The sequence below is a fragment of the Amphibalanus amphitrite genome, unplaced genomic scaffold (assembly GCF_019059575.1).
Source record: "Amphibalanus amphitrite isolate SeventyFive unplaced genomic scaffold, NRLGWU_Aamphi_draft 001676F_arrow, whole genome shotgun sequence".
NCBI classification, from domain to species: Eukaryota; Metazoa; Arthropoda; class Thecostraca; order Balanomorpha; family Balanidae; genus Amphibalanus; species Amphibalanus amphitrite.
In genome coordinates, this window is record NW_024883169.1 from 96,312 (window position 1) to 116,310 (window position 19,999).

A 19,999-nucleotide genomic window follows, 5' to 3' on the forward strand; every position below is an offset into this window, starting at 1 on the left:
AAGAAAGGCAGTATGCTAGCGCGTTATTGACAGTGAGGTTACTTTAAAACCTTTACAGTGTGGTCGTATTTAACTTTTAAAGAGTGAAATATATCAGCAACTACAACCAAGTCAGCGTCCGTGCTCGCAATTTCAGAATCTCTCTACCGCGCCGGCACCATTCCTGCATTCTATCGCGCCCTTCAAACGCAGCTCGATATTCACGTCTCTGTATTGCTGCTGCCGCGCGCGGCGGCGTAATGCGGCGAGTTGGCACAACTGCGGTACAAGATCTGCGCTAGGACGGGCCCATAGAGAACCCGGGGACAGGCCGGACACTGCTGTGGCAGGCCAGAGTCCGGCCGGCATCACGCCCATGGCCGTCCGTTCATAGGACTAAATGGCGTAAAACACAAATATACAATATACACCGGCATCACAATGAGTAGGGTGGTTACAGCTCCGCTCATCGAACAGCGAGTAGAGAGCGGTGGGACCGCGCGGCCCCGTACGGGACGCACGGCTCGTATACACGCAAACGGCTCACCGGATAAAGTCCAACAATCGGCCCATTAAAGCACTGTTGATACCGGCCGTGAGAGGCGAGTCGGTAGCTTGATAACGGGGGGGGGGGGGGGGGGGCGCACCCACAGACCAAATCGGGGTCGACACCGCGCCAGGCCAGTTGGGAGAGGAACAATACACCATTAAATGATATAATACTCGCTTCTGAATTCGGGATAAACACATCACATCGCAGTCAACTTCGAACGCGGGCCGTCAGAATCTCACCGTCCGCAGATCCTGTGTGACGTCACATAATATCACGTGCCGCGCGCCACGTGTTTCTCACCAGGTCATGTGTCATCCTCCCGCAGCATCCTCGCGCCGCGCAGTAGAGAGCGCAGTCATGGCACGCCGACCGACCTGGGCCGGCTCCCCGACATCCCGTGCCCACGTCATGATCCACATCACCGTCCAATATCACCGCACGTCAGTCGCGTCACCGACCGGGGCCGTCAGTGACGGTCCGCGGCCGGTCGGCCGGTCAGCAGAGCTCCACAAAGGTGGCCGGGAACAGGCCCGTCTTGCCCGTCTTCTCGTGAGTGCCCTTCATCCAGCCGTCGCTGCGCTTTTTGTGCACGAACACTATGTCGTTGGCACGGAGTTCCAGCTCCACGTCCGAGCTCGGGGGGTAGTCCATCGTACACCGGTACCTGGGGCAGGTCAGGTCGGGTCAGTTAGTGTGGAACCTGACCTCGATATTTGTCCGAGCACGGCTCGTAACTTTCACCGGCTCTTGGGTACCTAGTCAGGTCAAAACATCCCACATGGTGAGCGGTAAGTCGCACCAGACACAATACCAATACAATATAACACAATATGTACACAATATGTAGAGGCGTTCCACAGAACCCCCGACCCGCCATCGCTGCCAATCTACACATCCTGCCGTTCCTCCCAGCAGCGATAAAAATGGCCACCACTACAGCGTGGCTGATCTGAGCGCAAACGGTATTCACTCATGAAATGGCATGAAAATCACGTCACAACATTATGACGATAAGTAAGTAATACGCCGACACCAGTCAAAGAAGATCCGCATTGACGGCTGCAGGACGGCACAATATCCTGTTCCGGTTCGTGTCCGGTAACGCCAGTCTAACTGTGTAAGGACGCCAATATTTCCAATAACTCACCGTTGGCAATACGGGTGGTTTCGTGGATCGTATCATTGGAACATTTATAGTTCGTCCAGGATGACATGTAACACATACGCTAGGATCCTCAATCCTCATTGAAACACAAAGGTATCAATATCCACCAGGGATTCCTGGAATAACACGCCTCGTATAAGGAAAGGAGAGGAAATATTGTCTTCTGACTGGGTTAAATGCAGAGGGTAAACAGGTGAGAAAGAACGCACCCCATGGTAACGCAGGCGTCCTTTAGTGACCGGGTAATGGGTATCCAGAGCGGTGAATGACGCTTTGGACGCTCACCTTTGAATGACGAGCGGTGTGGGTGCCCGCGAGTGCTTCTTGGCGTCTGAATGTGCCCGCTCCGGTCTGAGGGCACACAGAGGTCACAGGTTAGTGCGGGTCAGAGCAGGTCAGACGTAAGACCAGGTCACAGGTCAGGTCACAGGCCAGGTCACCGGTACCGTAAAACACCCGGCACAGGCTACAAGTCATCAACAACACGGGAACAGGTTGTTATAGGCTTAAAACGGTACCGTCCTGCCACTGCTAGTCAGGGGTCACCATCCTCGCAGGTCAGCACAAAGGTCACGCCAGGTCAAACGCAGGGTCAGGACTGACCAGAGGTGGGGGTCATTGGCCACTAACGGGTGATTGGCAACGGGTGATCGGGTTACACCTCGACACAAGGCAATGAACTCCAAAACACCCTAGCTGTTCAGGCATTTGCCACGCTTGCATCATCTACGTTTGCGCGTCGCTATTCTCTAGCTAGATGATGCAATGTCTACGGCCGGGCCCTCTGGTCTCGACAAGAGCAGAACGTCTCTACTGTCCTTGGGGTCGGGCACGACGGTCCCATTTGCATTGGCTTAAATGCAAATACCGTGGGGTTTATAGGAGTTGTGTCCAGCCATGGGTGACTTAGACCTGACTGGAGTTGAGCGAGCGAATCGAAGGAACGAATGGTAATACCTACCTCGCACACCTGCGTCTTTAATGCTGATACGATTAATACGGCATCTTAAATACATGACGAAAAAACAGAGACAGCTATAAAATAGATTTTATAGCATTACCACTTACCAGCTGGTAATGCTCGCATTGAATAGTTATAATGGTTATAGTGGTTAGGTTGGCCCAGCCGGCATGCTTGCGAACGATTAACAACGAAATTAAGACTTTATTACGCCCTGATCACCCATCCGCAATGGCTCATTCGTGGTTAGAGAGAAAGATCAGCCAAATATACGCAGCTTGGTATTTTGACTATAACTGGCTGAACGGCCAGAAATAGCATTTGGAAAATATGAAAACAGTTGCCCAACCACGGAAACGGCTTGGTCGTTTTCGAGCCACTCCACAGGGTTACATATCTGCCAATGACCCTAGGATCTATGTAATAAAAGATATATCATAAAGATATGAAAGCACGTCGAACACAGCGGGGCATCGAGTCGTTGCCGTGTCAAGCGATAACGGTTTCGGCGGTAGCAGCCGACGCGGGCGGAAAACGTTCGACAAGGATGAGATTCGAACTCACGCGGGGAGACCCCATTGGATTAGCAGTCCAACGCCTTAACCACTCGGCCACCTTGTCCTGAGAGCACAAAGCGTCGCATTATGGTATAGTTTGGTGTTCGTGTTCCGGACTACCCTGACACGGTGGTATCAGCATCACGGTGTTACCTGGTGTTCCGGTTGGCGATGATGGTATTGCCGCCGCCGGCCGGTGAGCCGGAGCCCCACGATCGGACCCGCTGCAGCGGCCGGTGGGAGTTGGCGGACCGGCCGAGCGACGGACCCGACGGACTGCCAACAAATAACGGCAGGTCAGATGGTAACAGGGTAACGAAAGGTCAGACGGTAAGGGGTAACGGACAACGATGAAGTCACACGGTAACTGGTAATGGGTAACGGCGGGTCAGATGGTAACGGGTAATAAGTCAGACATTGACGGGTAACGGGTCACAGGTAACGGCAAGTCAGACGGACTGGTAACGGTTAACACCGGGTCAGACGGGAACGGGTAGCCGATAAGCCAGACGGACTGGTAACGGCAAGTCAGACGGACGGACACATCGCCATACACGGTGGAGAATCCACACGTCCAGCGGACCGTGGGTTGGCCTCAGTACGGCACCGAATACGGCCTGTCACCGTCACAATCCGTACCAAACGTTTGTTTGCAAACACTTAAACGGGCCGGTTACAAACGACTTCGACTCGGCATAACCGACACTAAGCAGTAACCAGCCACCTTTTAGCTCCAGTGTCGGCGTGGCGTTCAAACGCCTGAAACTGATACCCATTAGTTTTAGGAGACCTACTGGAGACCTATAAGGAGAAGTTTAATGAGATCTACGGTAGGCTGGCTGCCAATTCACGGAACAAACTGCTTTGGTAATTGATATCCTCACTTCTCATACAGCGACGTTCTTAAATCACTGCTCCCTCGTCTGATTGTTTCCCCAGTTGACGAGCTCTCCGTCGCTCACTAAGGAGACAAGTCCTCGCCAGGCCCAGGTAAGGCCAGCCAGATCAGAAGAGTACGTCAGGTCAGTCCCTAACCCCACTGACCTCAGGTGTATAGACGGCGGTTCGACCCCTCCCCACTGACCTGAGGTGTATGGGCGGCGGGTCGCCCATTCTCCACTGACCTGAGGTGTATGGGCGGCGGGTCGCCCCCTCCCCCTACACTGACCTCAGGTGTATAGGTGGCAGGTCGCCTCTCTCCCCCCCCCCCCCCCACCGACCTGAGGTGTATGGGCGGCGGTTCGACCCTTTCCCCCGCTCCCTCCCTACACTGACCTGAGGTGTATAGGCGGCGGATTGACCCCCCCCCCCCCACTGAGCTGAGGTGTATGGGCGGCGGTTTGACCCTTTCCCCCGCCCCCCTCCCTACACTGACCTGAGGTGTATGGGTGGCGGTCTGACCCTTTGCCCCGCTCCCACCTACACTGACCTGAGGTGTATGGGCGGCGGGTCAGCACTGCCCTCGGGTGCCGGCCGAGGGGTGGCCGGGGTCAGCCGCTGCTGGGCCGCCTTGCTCGCCGCCGGATCCCCCTGGCACACCGACACAAGAGGTTACGATATCGGGTGGGTAAGTACGATAATACAGGCCATTGCGTGTGATATTGGAGAATCGAGATTACAGCTCAGTGCTCTGATATCAGACTGATGGCATCAGTACATAAAGAAGCATGAGACTTGAAAGCGGATGACTCGAGAATCAGTTACAGCATGATATTTCACAATATGGTAATATGCCAAGAACAAGTATTTATCAGCAACGTCCAAAGATAAGTTTGGGGCGTAAAGCAAGCCAGTGCGAAAAACGCATATACTTTACACTGCAAAAACACCTCGGGAAGGAATGACGAACACAAGTTTAAGCTCTGAGGTGTCTGACGCGGAGCAAGCAGCCGCCTAGCGCCGTCATAAGGTGCTCACCTGGCCGCTCTGCGCCGAGGACACCGGCGGTGACGGCGGCGGCGGCTCACCCTCCCTGACCGACGGCCGCACATGCGCGCTGCCTGTGACAGGGGACGTGTTCATAGGTCAGCGGGACTGTACGGCGGGGAGCCGTGGCCAGGGCAGGGCGGAGTGGTACCCAGGGGCACAACCCGTCACAAAGGGCGCTAAAGGTGGAGACATTCCAGCAGCTTTTCTGGTGGATAGTAACACAAACTTCTTTATGTGGATGACGCTTGTAACCGGTCCCGCTTATATCCAGTAAAGCGTTACAGAGTGGCAAGCATGAGTAATCCATCATAAGATAAGAACCAAGAATGCTTGTGCAGTTACCAACAACAAGGCATGTTAGTAACGGATACTAAGACACGGGGTGGACGGATAATTTGTCATGCAAATCACAAGAAAAATAAAGGAACAAGAAGAAATCCTGTAACGTATTCTGCAAGATCTTAGCTTACTAGCCAAATTTTAGAAGCGCTTCTTTTGACATTTGGCATAATTCGTCTCTGAGTACTCCGCCAAAGCCGTGTGGTTTTTCCGGACGCATTAATCCCGCCCTGTCTCGGCTAAGTCGGTCCTCTCCGCTCGGTGGAACGCGTCTTACCGGGCGGTTTGGGGCGGTGCGGCCGGGGCGGCGCGGCGGGCGGCGGCTCGGCCCTCTGGGCGGGGGCGGGGGCGGGGGCGGTGGCCGCCCGCAGTCGCGCAGGCCGCGCCGGCAGCGGGGGCGGCAGCGGCGGCGGCAGAGGTGGTACTGTGCCCGGCGGCTTGGCGGCGGAAGACAGACTGGGAGGACGGCACAAGGGTCAGGCACAACGAGGAAACGAACGTGTGAAAACGACAGCAACTGCGCAGGCGAAAACTCCGTATGACAACGGCATTCTCATCTTCAACTGAGACAATTAACTGGCTATGGACATAAAACAGTGCAATATTTCTTCTAAACCTGTAAAATCACGTCGATATAAAACACTGCTACAAAGGTTCTTACACAAGTTATCAGTTAGCGAGCGAAGCTACATAACCACTAATTCTGAATAAACCAGGGTAACCCCGATAAAGGATCGGATGATAAGACGTTACGCTACACACCGGTCCATACCTATTCCTAAATCTACCAGGAGTAGCCGTCATATGCAGCCAGCACGCGCACGCCGCACATGGCGAGTGAGGGGGGGTGCATAGCAGTACTGTCTTCTGTCCAGTCCCGGAGGCCGGGACATCTGGGGCCCGCATCATACATCAGTTCTACACCTACGAACCGTTTCAGAAGCAACTCCCTAACGTAGCGACTATCACTGAAATCCTTTCGAAATCCTTATATTGATTACATAAATCAATTTAATTGACGTCTTATTAGAAAAAACATCCACTCGATTTCATGGTGGATGATCCACGACACGGTTAAGTTGCATCAGCCCGGTACATTTTGTGATATAACAGCGGCCAGCCGGGCGACTGTGCCGTGAGCGTCACTGGTAGGACCGTCCCGCACGCGAGGTCCGATCCTGTCCTAGCCCCTCCACCCCTCCCCACGGGAAACGGTGTATCGGAGTCGCATTCCGGTCGACCAGTCCGCCCAGTGCAGTGGCACGCCCACCAGCCCCGGCGGCGGCGCGGGGCGGTGGGGGCAGGGGCGGTAGTCGCTCACCATCCGTGCGTGCGCAGCATGCTCTGCGCCGGGCTGTTGGGCTCCACCAGGGTGAGAGGAAACACGCCGGTGCGGTGGCCGATCTTGCCCTCGGCCCAGATGGAGTCCACCGGTCGGATCAGCGTCACTATCTCACCCTGTCAGCGGCGGGGGACGCAGGCGGTCAGACTGGGCGACACGGGGTCAGAACGGGTCACAGGTTCAGGTTGGGTCACATAGGGTAAGGCGGGGTCACCGGCACCGATAAAAGAAGGCACTAGGCAGAGGCAGATCACAATCACTGATATGCCACAGCGGGTCAAAATAAAGTCACCGTGGCCTGGGCTACAACGGACTGCTAACGTTTCACTGCTCAGTTGTCAAAAAAGAAAGCTCACGAACAGAGACCGATTCACTTCGCTGTTCGCTCATGGTCAACCAAACAGCCTGGCTACCTCCACTTCAAACGTGAATGTATGATAGTACCTGTAGGCTCTTCAGCCATGCATACGCAACACCCCGATAAGCCTGTCCCAAGGCCGGACCGACCGTTCCCCACGGAACGTCACCATACATCGGGCCGCGTCGGGTAGTGCGGCAGTCACCGTCCGATTCTAGCCCAAGCACTACGGTTGCCCCTTCCCCAGTCTTGTTTCATGACACACCGGACACACCGATGCCCAGTCGTTACCAGGTGTTCGCGCTCGGTTTCCATGGAAACGTGAGAATAATTGTTCATTTGGCTTACGTTTCCATGGAAATTTAGCGTGGCTGCCAGTGCCGGTGTCTGTTGAGGGGTGGCGGGTAGTGCGTTCTACGATGGATTGTATGGTGGGTGATATGAAGGGTGGCGGATGGCTGGTGACGGTATGGTAGGTGACAAATGACGCATGGAAGATCAAGTGTGTTGGGCTTGGGTGTTATATGGCGCGTGATATCAAAGGCGGTGTTTCATGATGGTTGTGTGGTGGATAATCTACGGGGCGGCGGATGGTTACTTTTGCATGATAGTTGATGGATGGTGGGTGGTATGACGGGGGCCAGGATGGCTGGTGTGTGGTAGTTGGTTGACCAGTAATGGCCGAATGCCGATGGCTGTTGGGTGTCGGTATGACGGACGGTATGAGGGGTGGGTATCGCGTGCGATGTCAGGCGAGTCAGTCGATCGTCGTTTCCCGCCGCCCCGATAAGGCGCGCACCTAACGACCGGCCCGGCAGCCGACCTTCCCCGGTCCCTGGAACTGAGCCCACAGTGAGCCGCCTTTCCAGGCGCTCCAGACTTAAAATTGGGGCTCTTGTCGACCGGAATAGTGTTATCGATATTTTTGGAATATGGAACAACTTGCGACTTATACTTGTTCCCTTGTCTTCTTTCCAAAATTGCTGCACATAACGTAGCTGAACACGTTTTACAAGAAACCTGAGCATACAATTTAAAAATACATACAATCTATATAAAAATGATTTTGTGTTAAGTATTTAGCTTAAAGGTAGTGTGCCAGCTTTCTTGGACCGTATGGAGTTAATGGCCCAGATAAGGAGAACCGGATTTTTAGAACTTATCCATACCTTCAAAACTCATGGAAACGTCTTAAATTCTTCAAATTTTGAGTACCCCAGTGCGAAATTCGCCCCGACGGGTTGTCGGTCGTACCCCAACCACACTTCACACCACTATGAACAATAAATGCACACACTGAAATCGCTATTACCGATATGCTCATCCAATCAAGTTTCGATAAACCCGTTCATCATCATCTCCTGCGGTTTCGAACACGCCTGTTAGGTGGCTTCTGATGCTCGTCGAGGTCGGAATTTCCAAATACGCGTGGTGCGTCGGGCCGCGCGCTCTGACTTCGGCCAAGAAAAATGCGTCAGCTGATCATTGTCATTTCTGCCACTTGCGTGTGGTGAAATGGGGTCATAACTTATAAGACGGCTTTTTCATATCAATTATTTTACATAAAATCATATTTCAAACCATAAATAATGTTCGACAGCCAAATAAAAGAAACAATACAATACCGTCATACAGTTAAAGGCTCGACATTGTGTTGTCTACGATTAGACAGCTGATAACTCATTCCCGTACAGTATATCTAAAAAGTATGTCCCCTGGTTTGGCTCTCCCACAGGAGGCGAATCGGTAACTTGGCTGAATCCCAGTTGCGGCACCCGGCCGCCAGGGTCGCTGCCGCGCGAGCGGCCTTGACCGCTCGCATGTCATTGGCAGTTCGGTCCCTCCCCGTCTATACCGAGGTGGGGAGGGGAGAAGAGGGGAAGAGAGGGGAGGGAGCGGCATCCGCTCGGCACTTGGCGATACCTGGCTGACCCCGCGCTCCCTCGCTGACCTTTGTCCTGCCCTCAGGCGAAGCCCGACTTCCTGGCCTGTAGCGGCCCAGCGGAAAACCGAGCTCCCGGGGCGCGACTCCATTGGCCCAATCTTATAAATGGAATGCTGTCGTATTCACGGCATTAGATAATATTAATAGTGATACCAGCAGTGGATGTGGTAAAATACAGTCCAAAATAAACGAAAGCACTCGATTCGTGCATAATGCGCCCTCCCATTCAAATAAGCCCACCCACTTCGATAGATGGTGTAGTTTCTTAGGGCGTAAAAGATGCAAAACACTACCGATGTTTTTAGCTCGGCCACTGGGACCGACAATATACAATTGACTGAAATGCATGAAAACCATTTTGTATTTAGGTAATAGCCGTTTTCTGCACCCAAACTTTAGCCAGTGACGCCCTGTCCATTCTAAAGCGTTTATAAGATTGGTCCCAGCACCCGATTTTATATGAGGAAGTCGTTTAAAAAGCATCTTATTTCTAACGAATTTATTATTATGGCCACTTTTACAGGACGTCTATAGAGCTTTGGCTTTTACATTTCTTCCTCGTTCAGGAGAAACGTTTTAACCCTCACCGGACCTTCAGGTTTTCTGAATACCGAGGGGACGTTGGGGGTTGGAAGTGAGGAAACAACCCCCTTCGCCGATTCGCCCCTAATTGAGCTAGAGCCTCACGAAAGAAACGATCGTGTGCGTCGTTACGAAATGCAGCGATTGGTCTCCGATTTAAGGACCAGGGTCAGCCGATGACTTCGGAGGTCAGGTCAAGTGGCCCAAGGCACAGGTTCGGTTTTTGGTGAATAACTTCGCTAAAAATGATCGCAGATCCGCGATTTTAGCAGCATCGTGTTTGTCTAGCTCAGGCCGTGTCGAATGGTATACTTTTTCTTCGGGTGAGATCAACTTAACCCTCGCCCGTATAGAGGGGGGGTCGAACGGACCCCCCTCCCTCGGTTTTTCGCGAATAACTCGCGTAAAAAGCGGCCGATCGCGACGAAACTTTCGTTACCCTCGCGTATATCAATTTTACACCCACCCTGAAATTCTAATGACCCTGACCTTAATCACCTTTGACCTGCGACCTACTTTTCGAGACCATGTTTGGCCGGAATCGCGATTCGGCGTATGTCGGCTCGCATTAGCGGCGCGTTTGCAGTCTTTTCGTGGTCTTAAGCGTTCAAACATGGGATATGATGTTGCTTCCATGCATTAGGGTGGGTGTCAAGGTCACCGGAAAGTCAGGTCAGGTGATTGACCTTTGATGACCTCGGTTCACTTTTTCGAGTTTTACATGTTTCTAGGCCAGTTTTAGGAGCTGAATTTGAATTTAGCAGCCATATGAACATTAACGAAGTATACTTCGTTAATATACGAGGGCACCAAAATACGAGGGCACCAAAACTATAGTTTTGGTGCCCTCGTAACATGTTGCGAAGCTGTCAGAGGCGGTTGCCACCTACTACGAATACCCTTGCTGGTTGACCTGACCTGACCTGACCCGACCTGGCCTAAATGCATGAAGACATCATCTGTGATCAAAACTAACATGATATTCGTGATCAGCACCCCGAAAACCCCATAGCAGCCACGCTTTACCACTTTCTAACAGGCCCGATTTTCCCGACGTTTGGGTCATTGACCTGACCTGGAAAGTCAACCGATGACCTAGGACCTTAAAATTGGGTATCATCGACTTCCTCTCGTCACGGCCAACACGCTCGTTTTTTCCGCGAAGCTCCAGCTCGATCAGGGGCGAAACGGCAAGGGAGGGTCCAACGGACCCCCCCCCCCCCCTTATACGTTTGCGGCTGGAAAAACACCAATACGGGCGAGAGTTAAGGTGTTAACCTCGGGTCAAGGTCAGGTCACAGCCCGTCAGGTCACGAAGCTGGTCAAAGGAGGTCATATTGCATATCAATCGATTCGGCAGGTCTTTTCATGTCCATTAGTGGCTTTATCGCCTCGGTAGCTTTAGTTGATCGGGAGTTATTGACGAAAAACTGATTTGGTTACCACTGGTTACGTGACCATTGGTTACGTGATAAATGACGTCACGCAAGATCAACAAAGCAAAATTAAAGCATCAGACCTTGCAAGGAGCGCATGAAATCACGATTCCGTGTGCTTGAGAATTTGAGATAGTTGTATATCATTTCCGGACCAAACTAGCAATTTCCATATTCCCCTGACTTTTAATGGTGAGAGACTGACCTGATCTCAGGCGACCCTTCAGAAAATCCTAGATATACATTTATACAAGTTGTGAGACTCTCGATCATACTATAAGATCCTGTAAGTTTCATCTCCCTATGAAAGCTCTGCACTGAGGGTGTTGCGAAGTTGGAACATTTTAGGAGTGTGCACACAGTCTTAAAATGTTGAGGACAGTTTAGGACAGCTTCACACAGTTCATTTTAGGACTGCTCATTTATGACGTCATAGATCAGTGACCTGACTTGACTTAAAAATGCGGTTGGCGTAAAAAAACCGACTTATCAAATCCCGACTAAAAAAATCGACTTATAATCCGGTTAATCAAATCCCGACCATGTTTTTACCTGGCCATTAATGTTCTAGCCTTACAGGTGATTGTTTGAACGCGGAAGATGCTGAATCTTGGTTAACCCCATACTTATCGTATGATAAAGAACGTCAGTGCTAGAAAGTTGATTAACAATTTTATTTAGGATAGTTTAATTCAAGTGGGTATAATCCGACTTGACAATTTACTAGGAGGGTTTGGCAGCGCTATTAGTTCGGCATTTAATTATAAATCATTGCTTATTTCGATCCGGATATCGTTATTCAATGCTGGCCTTTATAGTCATGAAGGCTTGCATTGACCCATACTTTCCATTTTTTTCAGCACTATTATTCGCCGTAGTTGACCAGGTGTTTTTCTTCAGCTCTCCCCTGAATCCTTTGGCTTAGACCTGGCGTATCACCCGTGCATCGCAAGACGCACCTACCACACACAAGTTCATGATCCCCACGAACCCACATCAGCGTCCGTTCGCTTGGTGTGTGACCCCTTGACCTTTGGCCGCGACAACTGCCAGCTTGCTGGAGCATCCCTCTCTACACGCGCTGCCCCGCCCGCTCCCCTCTCCCCCCCCCCCCCCGGGGTCGTGTCACGAAGGTTCGGGCTTACGCTACTACCGGCCGCTGCGCAGCTGTCACCTAGCGCTTGGGAATGTGTGGTCTGGTGCGGATTCAGCCAACTACCGGCTCGCGACACCAGCGCCACGTAGTGGCGACGGTACATTCTTTTTAGACACACTGTACGTCGTATGGTCTTAACACTATAATGACCTTTGCTTATTGTCACAAGTGCGCCGCATTCGCGATTGTTGCCCGACGCCTGTTTGCAGGTGAGCCCACTACAGTTGTTATACATATCTAAAAACCGAAAAACTTTTAGGCGAAAAAGGCACTATTCCAGGCCCATTTTTGATTTTTTTTTTGCGATATTAGGTAAAAACAGAAGCTTCTTATCCTAGGAAAAATAAAATGGGAAATCTTTCAAAGGTGGCACACTACCTTTAACTGATGGTGTCCGGAACACAATCCGACAGAATGTTAACCCTCGCCCCGTTGGGGGGGGGGGGCATTTTGGCCCCCCCCCCCTGTGGTTTTTCCTGAATAGCAAGAAAACGGCGGCGCGCAGCGCCGCCAAATTTTCAGTACCTTCCCGGGCATCAATTTAACACCTTCACACCGAATTTCAAGTCTTAGGTCACCTTAGGTCAGGAGTTATTGAGGTCAAACTGAGGTCATGTTCGAGCAAAAATGAGCAAAAAACATGCAATCTTGAAACGCTCACCACATTTACAGTTACCAAGCAATTTCAAAGTTCTTTATATGGTCTAGTAGACAAAAAGCGGCGCTACAAAACCGCTATCTCGGATTTTCAAAATTTTGGGCTTTTGACCCCCAAAAAATAAAAAAAATGAATTTTTTTTAGAAAAACTTTTAAAAATCCAAAAAAAATTCCGAATTTCGAAAAAAAACCGGAATATATATGATAATCCCTGTGCTCTTCTATATTCATACCAAATTTCAGATCGATATCTCGTTTTTTGGCCAAGTTATAGCGAAAAAACTGTTCAAAAATGATGACGTCAAATTTTTTAACTCAATTTTTAGCGATTCTAGACCACGTAGGGCAAAACAAAGACCACCATTGAACTCCCCGTGACGAGCTGCATCGAATCGATACCCAGTTTATGCAAAAATATCAACTTTGAAATTTGACCTAATTTGACCTGACCTTGACCAAAACGTGACCTAAGCTGGTCCAAAAGTCTGCCTGACCCACATAATCGCATTTGTCATGTAAAATGGACCATAAAACACGTATCACACGACACTTTCATATTGTGACCCCCCCCCCCAGTGACCTGACCTCTGTGACCTGACCTGGTATCAGTGACCTCAAATAGCAAAATATGTGTTTGAAGAACATTTCCCCATCGATGATTTTCAATTAAAGCATTTTACTCGATTTTACAACGCATTTCTTGAAATGCCCGTAAACGGTGAAAATTCGACCTTTGACCTGACCTGTGACGTCATCGGTTTGACCTAGGTCAATAAAATTGGGTCACAAGGTAGTTCCCTGATAGGGCTATCCAACACCGTTTGCCGCTTGTCGCTAGGTTGCGTGGTTCTCGAGATCTTAGGGGGGGGGGCAAAATGCCCCCCCCCCCCAACGGGGCGCGTTGCTCGGCAGAGCCCAACGGGGCGCGGGTTAAGCTAAACTAATGAGTTTCCTAACGAAAACGAAAACCGGGTGAAAGAAGAATCGTAAGTGTTCACTGGAGCAACGGTACAAACCACTCCCTCATTTTAAACTTATCTCCAGCCTATTTCAGGCTGATTATCCAGTAAATGCACCGAATACTCTTGAAACTGAGAGAAGTTATAGCAGAACCGACCGGATACACAGACTTGCCAGAGATCCATTCGATCGAGTAGCATTCGGCGCATTCATGGCCCGATTCGGTGAGGCCCCTTGTTACATGACCTGCATGATCTCATCGTGCCAGAGCATTGCTATGCCGGGGGATGACGAAACGCATTGTGGATATTACATTTCATCAGACATACGGGACGTCGGTCAAACTTGATCACCGTATTTGTGGAAAAACGTTCACTACCAGGCTAACATGGGTTTGAAACTTTGAATATCTACACTAGGAGATCGGAAAGCAGCTATGCCCATTTCAGGACAAAGATCTTAGAGCGCATTAGATACCTAACAATCAGACAGACGAGCTATTATAAGCATAATAACTAATTCACTTCAACAACTGATCCCTTCCAGTTTCCATAAAGACCACAGATTTTCCAATTTTCTTGCTTGCTAACTTGTAGACCTAGCCAATAGCCATCCATCCACACCTCTCAGCCCTCACCCAGACTACACAGAACACAGCAGGTAGTAGGTACACATCCACCCCGCACCCGACCCTTATTCCTCGCGCCTCACCTTTTTGAATCTGAGGTAGGTCTTTCCGTCCTGGTCGGGGAAGGTGAACTGCGAGATGGCGCGGCACTGAGGGATGTGGTTGGCCAGTGGGGTGAGCACCGTCACCCGGTTGGCCGGGAACACGCCCGTGCGGCCGCCCAGCTGGCCCTCAAACCAGTCGAAGTCGATCCGTCGCCGCAGCTGGATGACGTCGCCCTCCTTGAACGCTAGGTCCCTGCGGCCGCGGACAGACCAGGGGGTTATGTGTGGTCCCTTCAGCGGGGCGAGGGTTATTAGAGTTCTTTGTGCTGGATACGAGGATTGCGAGAGGTAGCTAAGGCTAAGGAATGTGTATTCCGCACTAAAAGAGGCATCCGACGGACAAACGGAGTTACCATAGTTCTCTGCGTCAAAGAGCACAGTGGGCCTTCTGAGATGGAGAAGTGGAGGTTTCTCCGGCGTATCAGAGGTTAGGAAGTCTCGGAGATTGGGATGTAGATTGTTAACTCAGAGGAGGCCCCCTCCGGAGGGGACGGGAGCTATGACAAGCCCCTGCGGCTGGGACGTCCCATGAGAGGCCCCTACGAAGGGGACGGAGGTTATGGGAGGTCCCTGCGGCCTGGACGGGGACACGAGAGGTCACTTTGATAGACGAGCATTATGGAGGCGAGGGAGAATCTCCTCCGCCTCCAAAATCTCCAAGATATCCCACACTGCTGAGTGACTGAAATTGAGAGAAGCTGGGCAGTGGGCAGGCAACTGAGCTATACGAGAATGTCAGAACTCAGAGCCGTCAGAGGTGACGACGGGAGGCGGAAACCGGGTGTGATTGCGATGGGGCCCAGTACCCGCGGCGGCGGACGGACTGCCGCGGACGGCGGGGGCGAATCCGACGGAAGCCGAGGGATGATGCAGACACACGACGCGCCGTGAGGTTACTGACGATACATGGTGGCAAAACAAAGAAAGCGCCGCTGCAGTGCAAAACACCAACTCAACAGAACTGAAAACCAGACATAAGGTCGAGTCGCTGAGAGGAATCACGAGTGGAAATGAATAGAAATGAAAAAAAGGACTCTAGCGCAACACTCGAATGACGACATCGTGACGAAGTAACACGAAAACTGGCCCTGAAGAAGTCAACTTCAGGAACAGAAAGAAATTATATGCGGGTGAGCACACCTACTTTGACGTTAATTATGCTCCTCTGTTAATCATATGCCCCTTCTCTCACTCCTACCCCACAAGCTGAGCTGCAACTTACCCCTCCTGAGTGCCGGCATAGCTGAAGAGTGCCCTGGCGCAGGGTATGGCCTGCGGCGCCCGGCCGGGGGAGCTCTGCGCGGACACGGCGGGGGCGGGGGCGGGGGCGGCCGCCGGCGGCGTGGTGCGCCGCTGCAGCGGGTCGAACTCTGCCAGCAGCGAGGCTACCCTCTCCTCGGCGGTGAGCCCTCCGCCCTCGGGAGGCGCGGCCGGCGGCGGCGGCGGCGGCGGGCCGGCCGGCGGGCCCGCGCCCGCGCCCTCACTCAGGAACGGGTTGGTCTGAGAGGCGCGGCGCACGAACGGCGAGCCCTCGGCGAATCCGTCACACGACACGCCGCGCTCGAGCACGGGCCGCTGCGCGGGCGTGGGCGCGGCGCGCGCCGTCCTCAGCGTCTCCAGCAGGCGCACCAGCACTATGTTCTGCGGCAGCTCGGCCACCGGCGTCAGCACGGGAGTCCGGCACTCGGGACAGTGCAGCTCTCCGCCGCGAGAGGCCACCACGTCCAGCAGGCACTGCTGACAGAAGGTGTGCTGGCAGGGCAGCACCCGATTCGACTCGCTCAGCTGGTTCAGGCAGATGGCGCACTCGAGCGCGTCCAGCAGGCTGCTCTCCATGGCTGGCGCCGGCGGGGATGGAGCGCGCGCTGGCGGGGACGGAGCGCGCGCCGCCGCAGCTGATGGTGGTGACGTCACGCACGGGAAGGCGAGCGCCGCGCGACGCACAGCAGGCCTGCCGGTACAGACAGACAGAGTCAGAGGGGAAGGAGATAAGGCAGATACGAGATGAGATAAGAGCGAGGTCGTAAAAAGAGATAAGATAGGAGTAAGATAAAAACGAATGGAATAACACAGAGTTAAGCGTTTAGGCAAGAGGAGTGAGGTAAGAGGAGTGAGGTAAGAGGAGTGAGGTAAGAGGAGTGAGGTAAGAGGAGTGAGGTAAAATAGAGGAGTGAGCTATGAGAAAGTGGGGCAAGAGGAAGAAGGTAAGGGAGGTATAGAGGTAATAAAGGAGTAAGGAGAATGATCAATGAGGAGTGAGGTGAGAAGGAAGTGAGTTATGATGGAAATTAGTTCAATGAGATGAGGAGGGAGGTAAGACAGGCCTGAGGAAAGGGGAGTGAGGTAAGAGAGGAATTAAATCAGAGAGAAACAAGTATAGATAACAGACAGGCCAGAGGTGAGAAATTGGCAGTGACAATCTGGATCATGACACACATGATCATGATTCACATGTTTCTGTCACAGTCACAGGTAGTGAAAGGGAAAACAAATAACAAACATGTATGCTGGTCATTCTGAATGGATGCCCTGTACTTTTTCTATTACTATACTTAGATGACAAAGGTATTATAATAGAAGCATTCCAAAGTCTAACTTTAGATAAGAAGCACTATGGCCACTGGTGTGAGCCTGCACTGAGGAAAATCCATGATCAAGAGAATAGGCCTTTGCAAATTATAATAATATATTATAATAATATATACAAATATAAAGAATGTCATTGCTCATAAGGCTACCATGCAGAAGCCACCAGCCAACATCAACTGTGAAGAACTCACACTAATAAATTTCACTGACTTAGCAATAGAAATGTAGCTGTGGCAAAATAATGCCAAAGGCAGGGAGATGGAGATAAAAAGAGAGGGAGAGGAGAAAAAAGAGATAAGCAGAAGGATAAATGGGAGGAAGGGAAGGGAGGAAAAGGGGGAAGTGAGGAAAAGTAAGTCACTTTGAAAGTGAATGTAAGTCACTTTGAAATTGAAGGACAGGAGGTACAAATGAATAAAATTTGAAGCAAATAATGAAAGGAATGCCAAAACTTAAATGGCTAATGGCTAGGCAACCAAATAAATATAAATAGGTAAATGAAAGCTTTAGGAACTCTGTACCCATCATTTCAAGAATAAAATTGTGCATTTGAATGGTTAAGCTATAGAAATATAAATTGATACACAAATAAATCTCATCAAAACATCTACCAGAAGGACAGGTCAAATATGTCGAACTTTCCAACAAACAAGTTTCTAACTTATTTCCAATTCAAGGCATATGATACATAACCCGTAAGCGGCTTGCGCCACTTTCAAGAATTTATTTTGTTTACTGATGAAACTGCGCACCTGCATGTATAGGTACTGGTCATATTTCATACATATTCTAAGATTTTTTTTCAATTGCAAAAATTGATGTAAGGCATGCACAACCAAATTTTACAACAATGCATATTTTCACTTTGATTTCAATTCCTGGTATTTTTCACCGACACCAACAGATCACTTGAGTCTGTTATATCATAATTATGAAAAATTATCACGCTATTGTCATTCTAAAGTGCAATATACATAATTTAGATTCGGTGGCACACATACAAAATACCAACACTTTCAATGAAAGCAAATGTTTTAAGCTTAGTTGTAGTGGAGCTGAATAGACTGATCAAGATACACAGCACGCACACCCCACACAGCAGCGATCACCTTTACACGACGCGACGCCCACTGTGACGATGTAGGCGTTGCCTCCCAAAGGCCGCGGTCGACACCAAATCCCGGATGCGGAATGCGGGACACGGTCACGGGCCGAACGCGGACGGACACGGACGCGGGGAGGGGGGGGGGGGGCGGAGAAGCGCCTGTCGTGAGGGCGATGCTGGCGATTACAGCGCCACCTATAACACTGCCAGTTGCTACCATATGTGGTGGGTGGAGTTTTTCCCTACCGTATGAGAGTCGATTACGAAAATGCACTACGATTTACAAATGCACTACATATGCCTGAATGATGACTCGTGATGACTTGATCACTTGAGTTGACACTTGTGAGTGTTGTGACTTGTGACTTGATCAAACGAATTCATATGCACTAATACCAAATCAGGGAAGGTAAGATACATCATGGCTCATTCGGTCTTATCCAACCATTCCTATCCTTGTTGAGGTCAACTTGAGTGTTGACCTCAGTCAGGCCAGTTTAGGTCAAAGCCACAGTCAGGTCACGAAGCTGTTCGAATGTCCGTACCTATCGCATATCATGGCATGTCGTTCCGGGTGGCTTTCCTGAATCGCTATCCCAGTTCGATCGAGTGTTATTGACGAAAAACTCCGATGACCTTAGTGGCGTCATATAGGTACAACGTCACGCAAGATCAACAATGTTCCTAACAGTCAGTTACGCATCCTGATCCGACCTTTCAAGGAGTCTACACCATTAGATCAAATCTGCTTTGATAGTCTTCGATACTTTCCGGTGCCAAAATAACGGCCTATCCATATTCTCCAGACTCCAACTGACTTTGGAAGGTAGGAACTAGGAATGGTGAGGTCATGTGACCGACCTAACCTCAGGTGACCAGTTATGAAAAATTCGAGAAGTGCACAATTTGTAAGGGCTCAGTGGCGCAGCCAGGGGGGGTGAAAGGGGTGAGATCTCACCCCCATCTCTTATCCTAGGGGCCCACCGTCGATTCGAACTGTAACGTTATGCAGCCTGACATTTTTTTTTATCATAATGTCAAGGTCCGTCATAGGACTGAAAAACAGTTTTCAGGCCTGATAGCCCCCCCCCCCTTAGGATTTATAGTCCCATTTTATGATTTAACCCGCGCGGGGCTGGGGTCTCCAGCCGAACGCGCGGGGCTGGGGGGGGGGGTAAATTTTACCCCCCCCCCCCTGTTATCTCCCGAACTAATGGTCCGATTTGGAAAATTCAAACGCCAATCGAAAGCTCTCATCACGAACTACTAAAAACATGTACTTAATTTAAAGTTTGAGGTCAAGGTCAAGGTCAGGTCAAGGGTACAAATTGCAAGTTTCTACAGTATCGGCCTTGCACCGTAGTTGCCGAAGAATGGAGTCATGGACTGAGACTGATCGCCCAAAACGTGTTCTTAGGCTACCAAGACAATATTCGTTGCATACAATATCATTCAGAGGTCAAGGTCAAGGTCAGGTCAGGTCAGGTCAGGTCACCAAAAAACAAAATATAGAAAAGGGCATGTGCGGCACATGTTTTATGGGTCATTTTACTCATAGAATTCAATAGGCACACTCAATAAGTGATATGGACCACCTCTGGATGAATTTCGTCGAGGTCAGGTCAAGGTCAGGTCAAGTGAGGTCAAATTTTG

General features: G+C 50.8%; 1 protein-coding gene and 1 non-coding gene across 2 annotated transcripts; both read right to left on the reverse strand.

Moving 5' to 3' along the window:
• Window positions 1-195: 195 nt before the first annotated feature.
• LOC122374575 (E3 ubiquitin-protein ligase SH3RF1-like) lies at window positions 196-18,465 on the reverse strand. Its single transcript, XM_043353389.1, has 10 exons — window positions 18,351-18,465; window positions 15,875-16,603; window positions 14,632-14,845; window positions 6,805-6,941; window positions 5,761-5,939; window positions 5,133-5,215; window positions 4,645-4,745; window positions 3,369-3,491; window positions 1,983-2,048; window positions 196-1,196 (listed from the first exon to the last, which is right to left on the reverse strand). The coding sequence occupies exons 2-10, from the start codon at window positions 16,486-16,488 to the stop codon at window positions 1,028-1,030; spliced, it is 1,686 nt and encodes a 561-aa protein (XP_043209324.1). The 5' UTR covers window positions 16,489-16,603; window positions 18,351-18,465; the 3' UTR covers window positions 196-1,027.
• Trnas-gcu lies at window positions 3,198-3,279 on the reverse strand. The gene has a single exon. It is a non-coding gene; the product is annotated as a tRNA-Ser (tRNA).
• Window positions 18,466-19,999: the final 1,534 nt, after the last annotated feature.

What these genes read in the sequence shown, in the direction of transcription:
- LOC122374575 (XM_043353389.1), bottom strand. Translation starts at nt 16,488, where the DNA reads ATGGAGAGCAGCCTGCTGGACGCGCTCGAGTGCGCCATCTGCCTGAAC. An exon ending in GCACCGCCCCAAACCGCCCG is followed by an intron (nt 5,216 to 5,760) that starts GTAAGACGCGTT and finishes CCCCTGTCACAG; the next exon opens with GCAGCGCGCATGTGCGGCCG. An exon ending in CCGCCGCCCATACACCTCAG is followed by an intron (nt 3,492 to 4,644) that starts GTCAGTGTAGGT and finishes ATTTGTTGGCAG; the next exon opens with TCCGTCGGGTCCGTCGCTCG.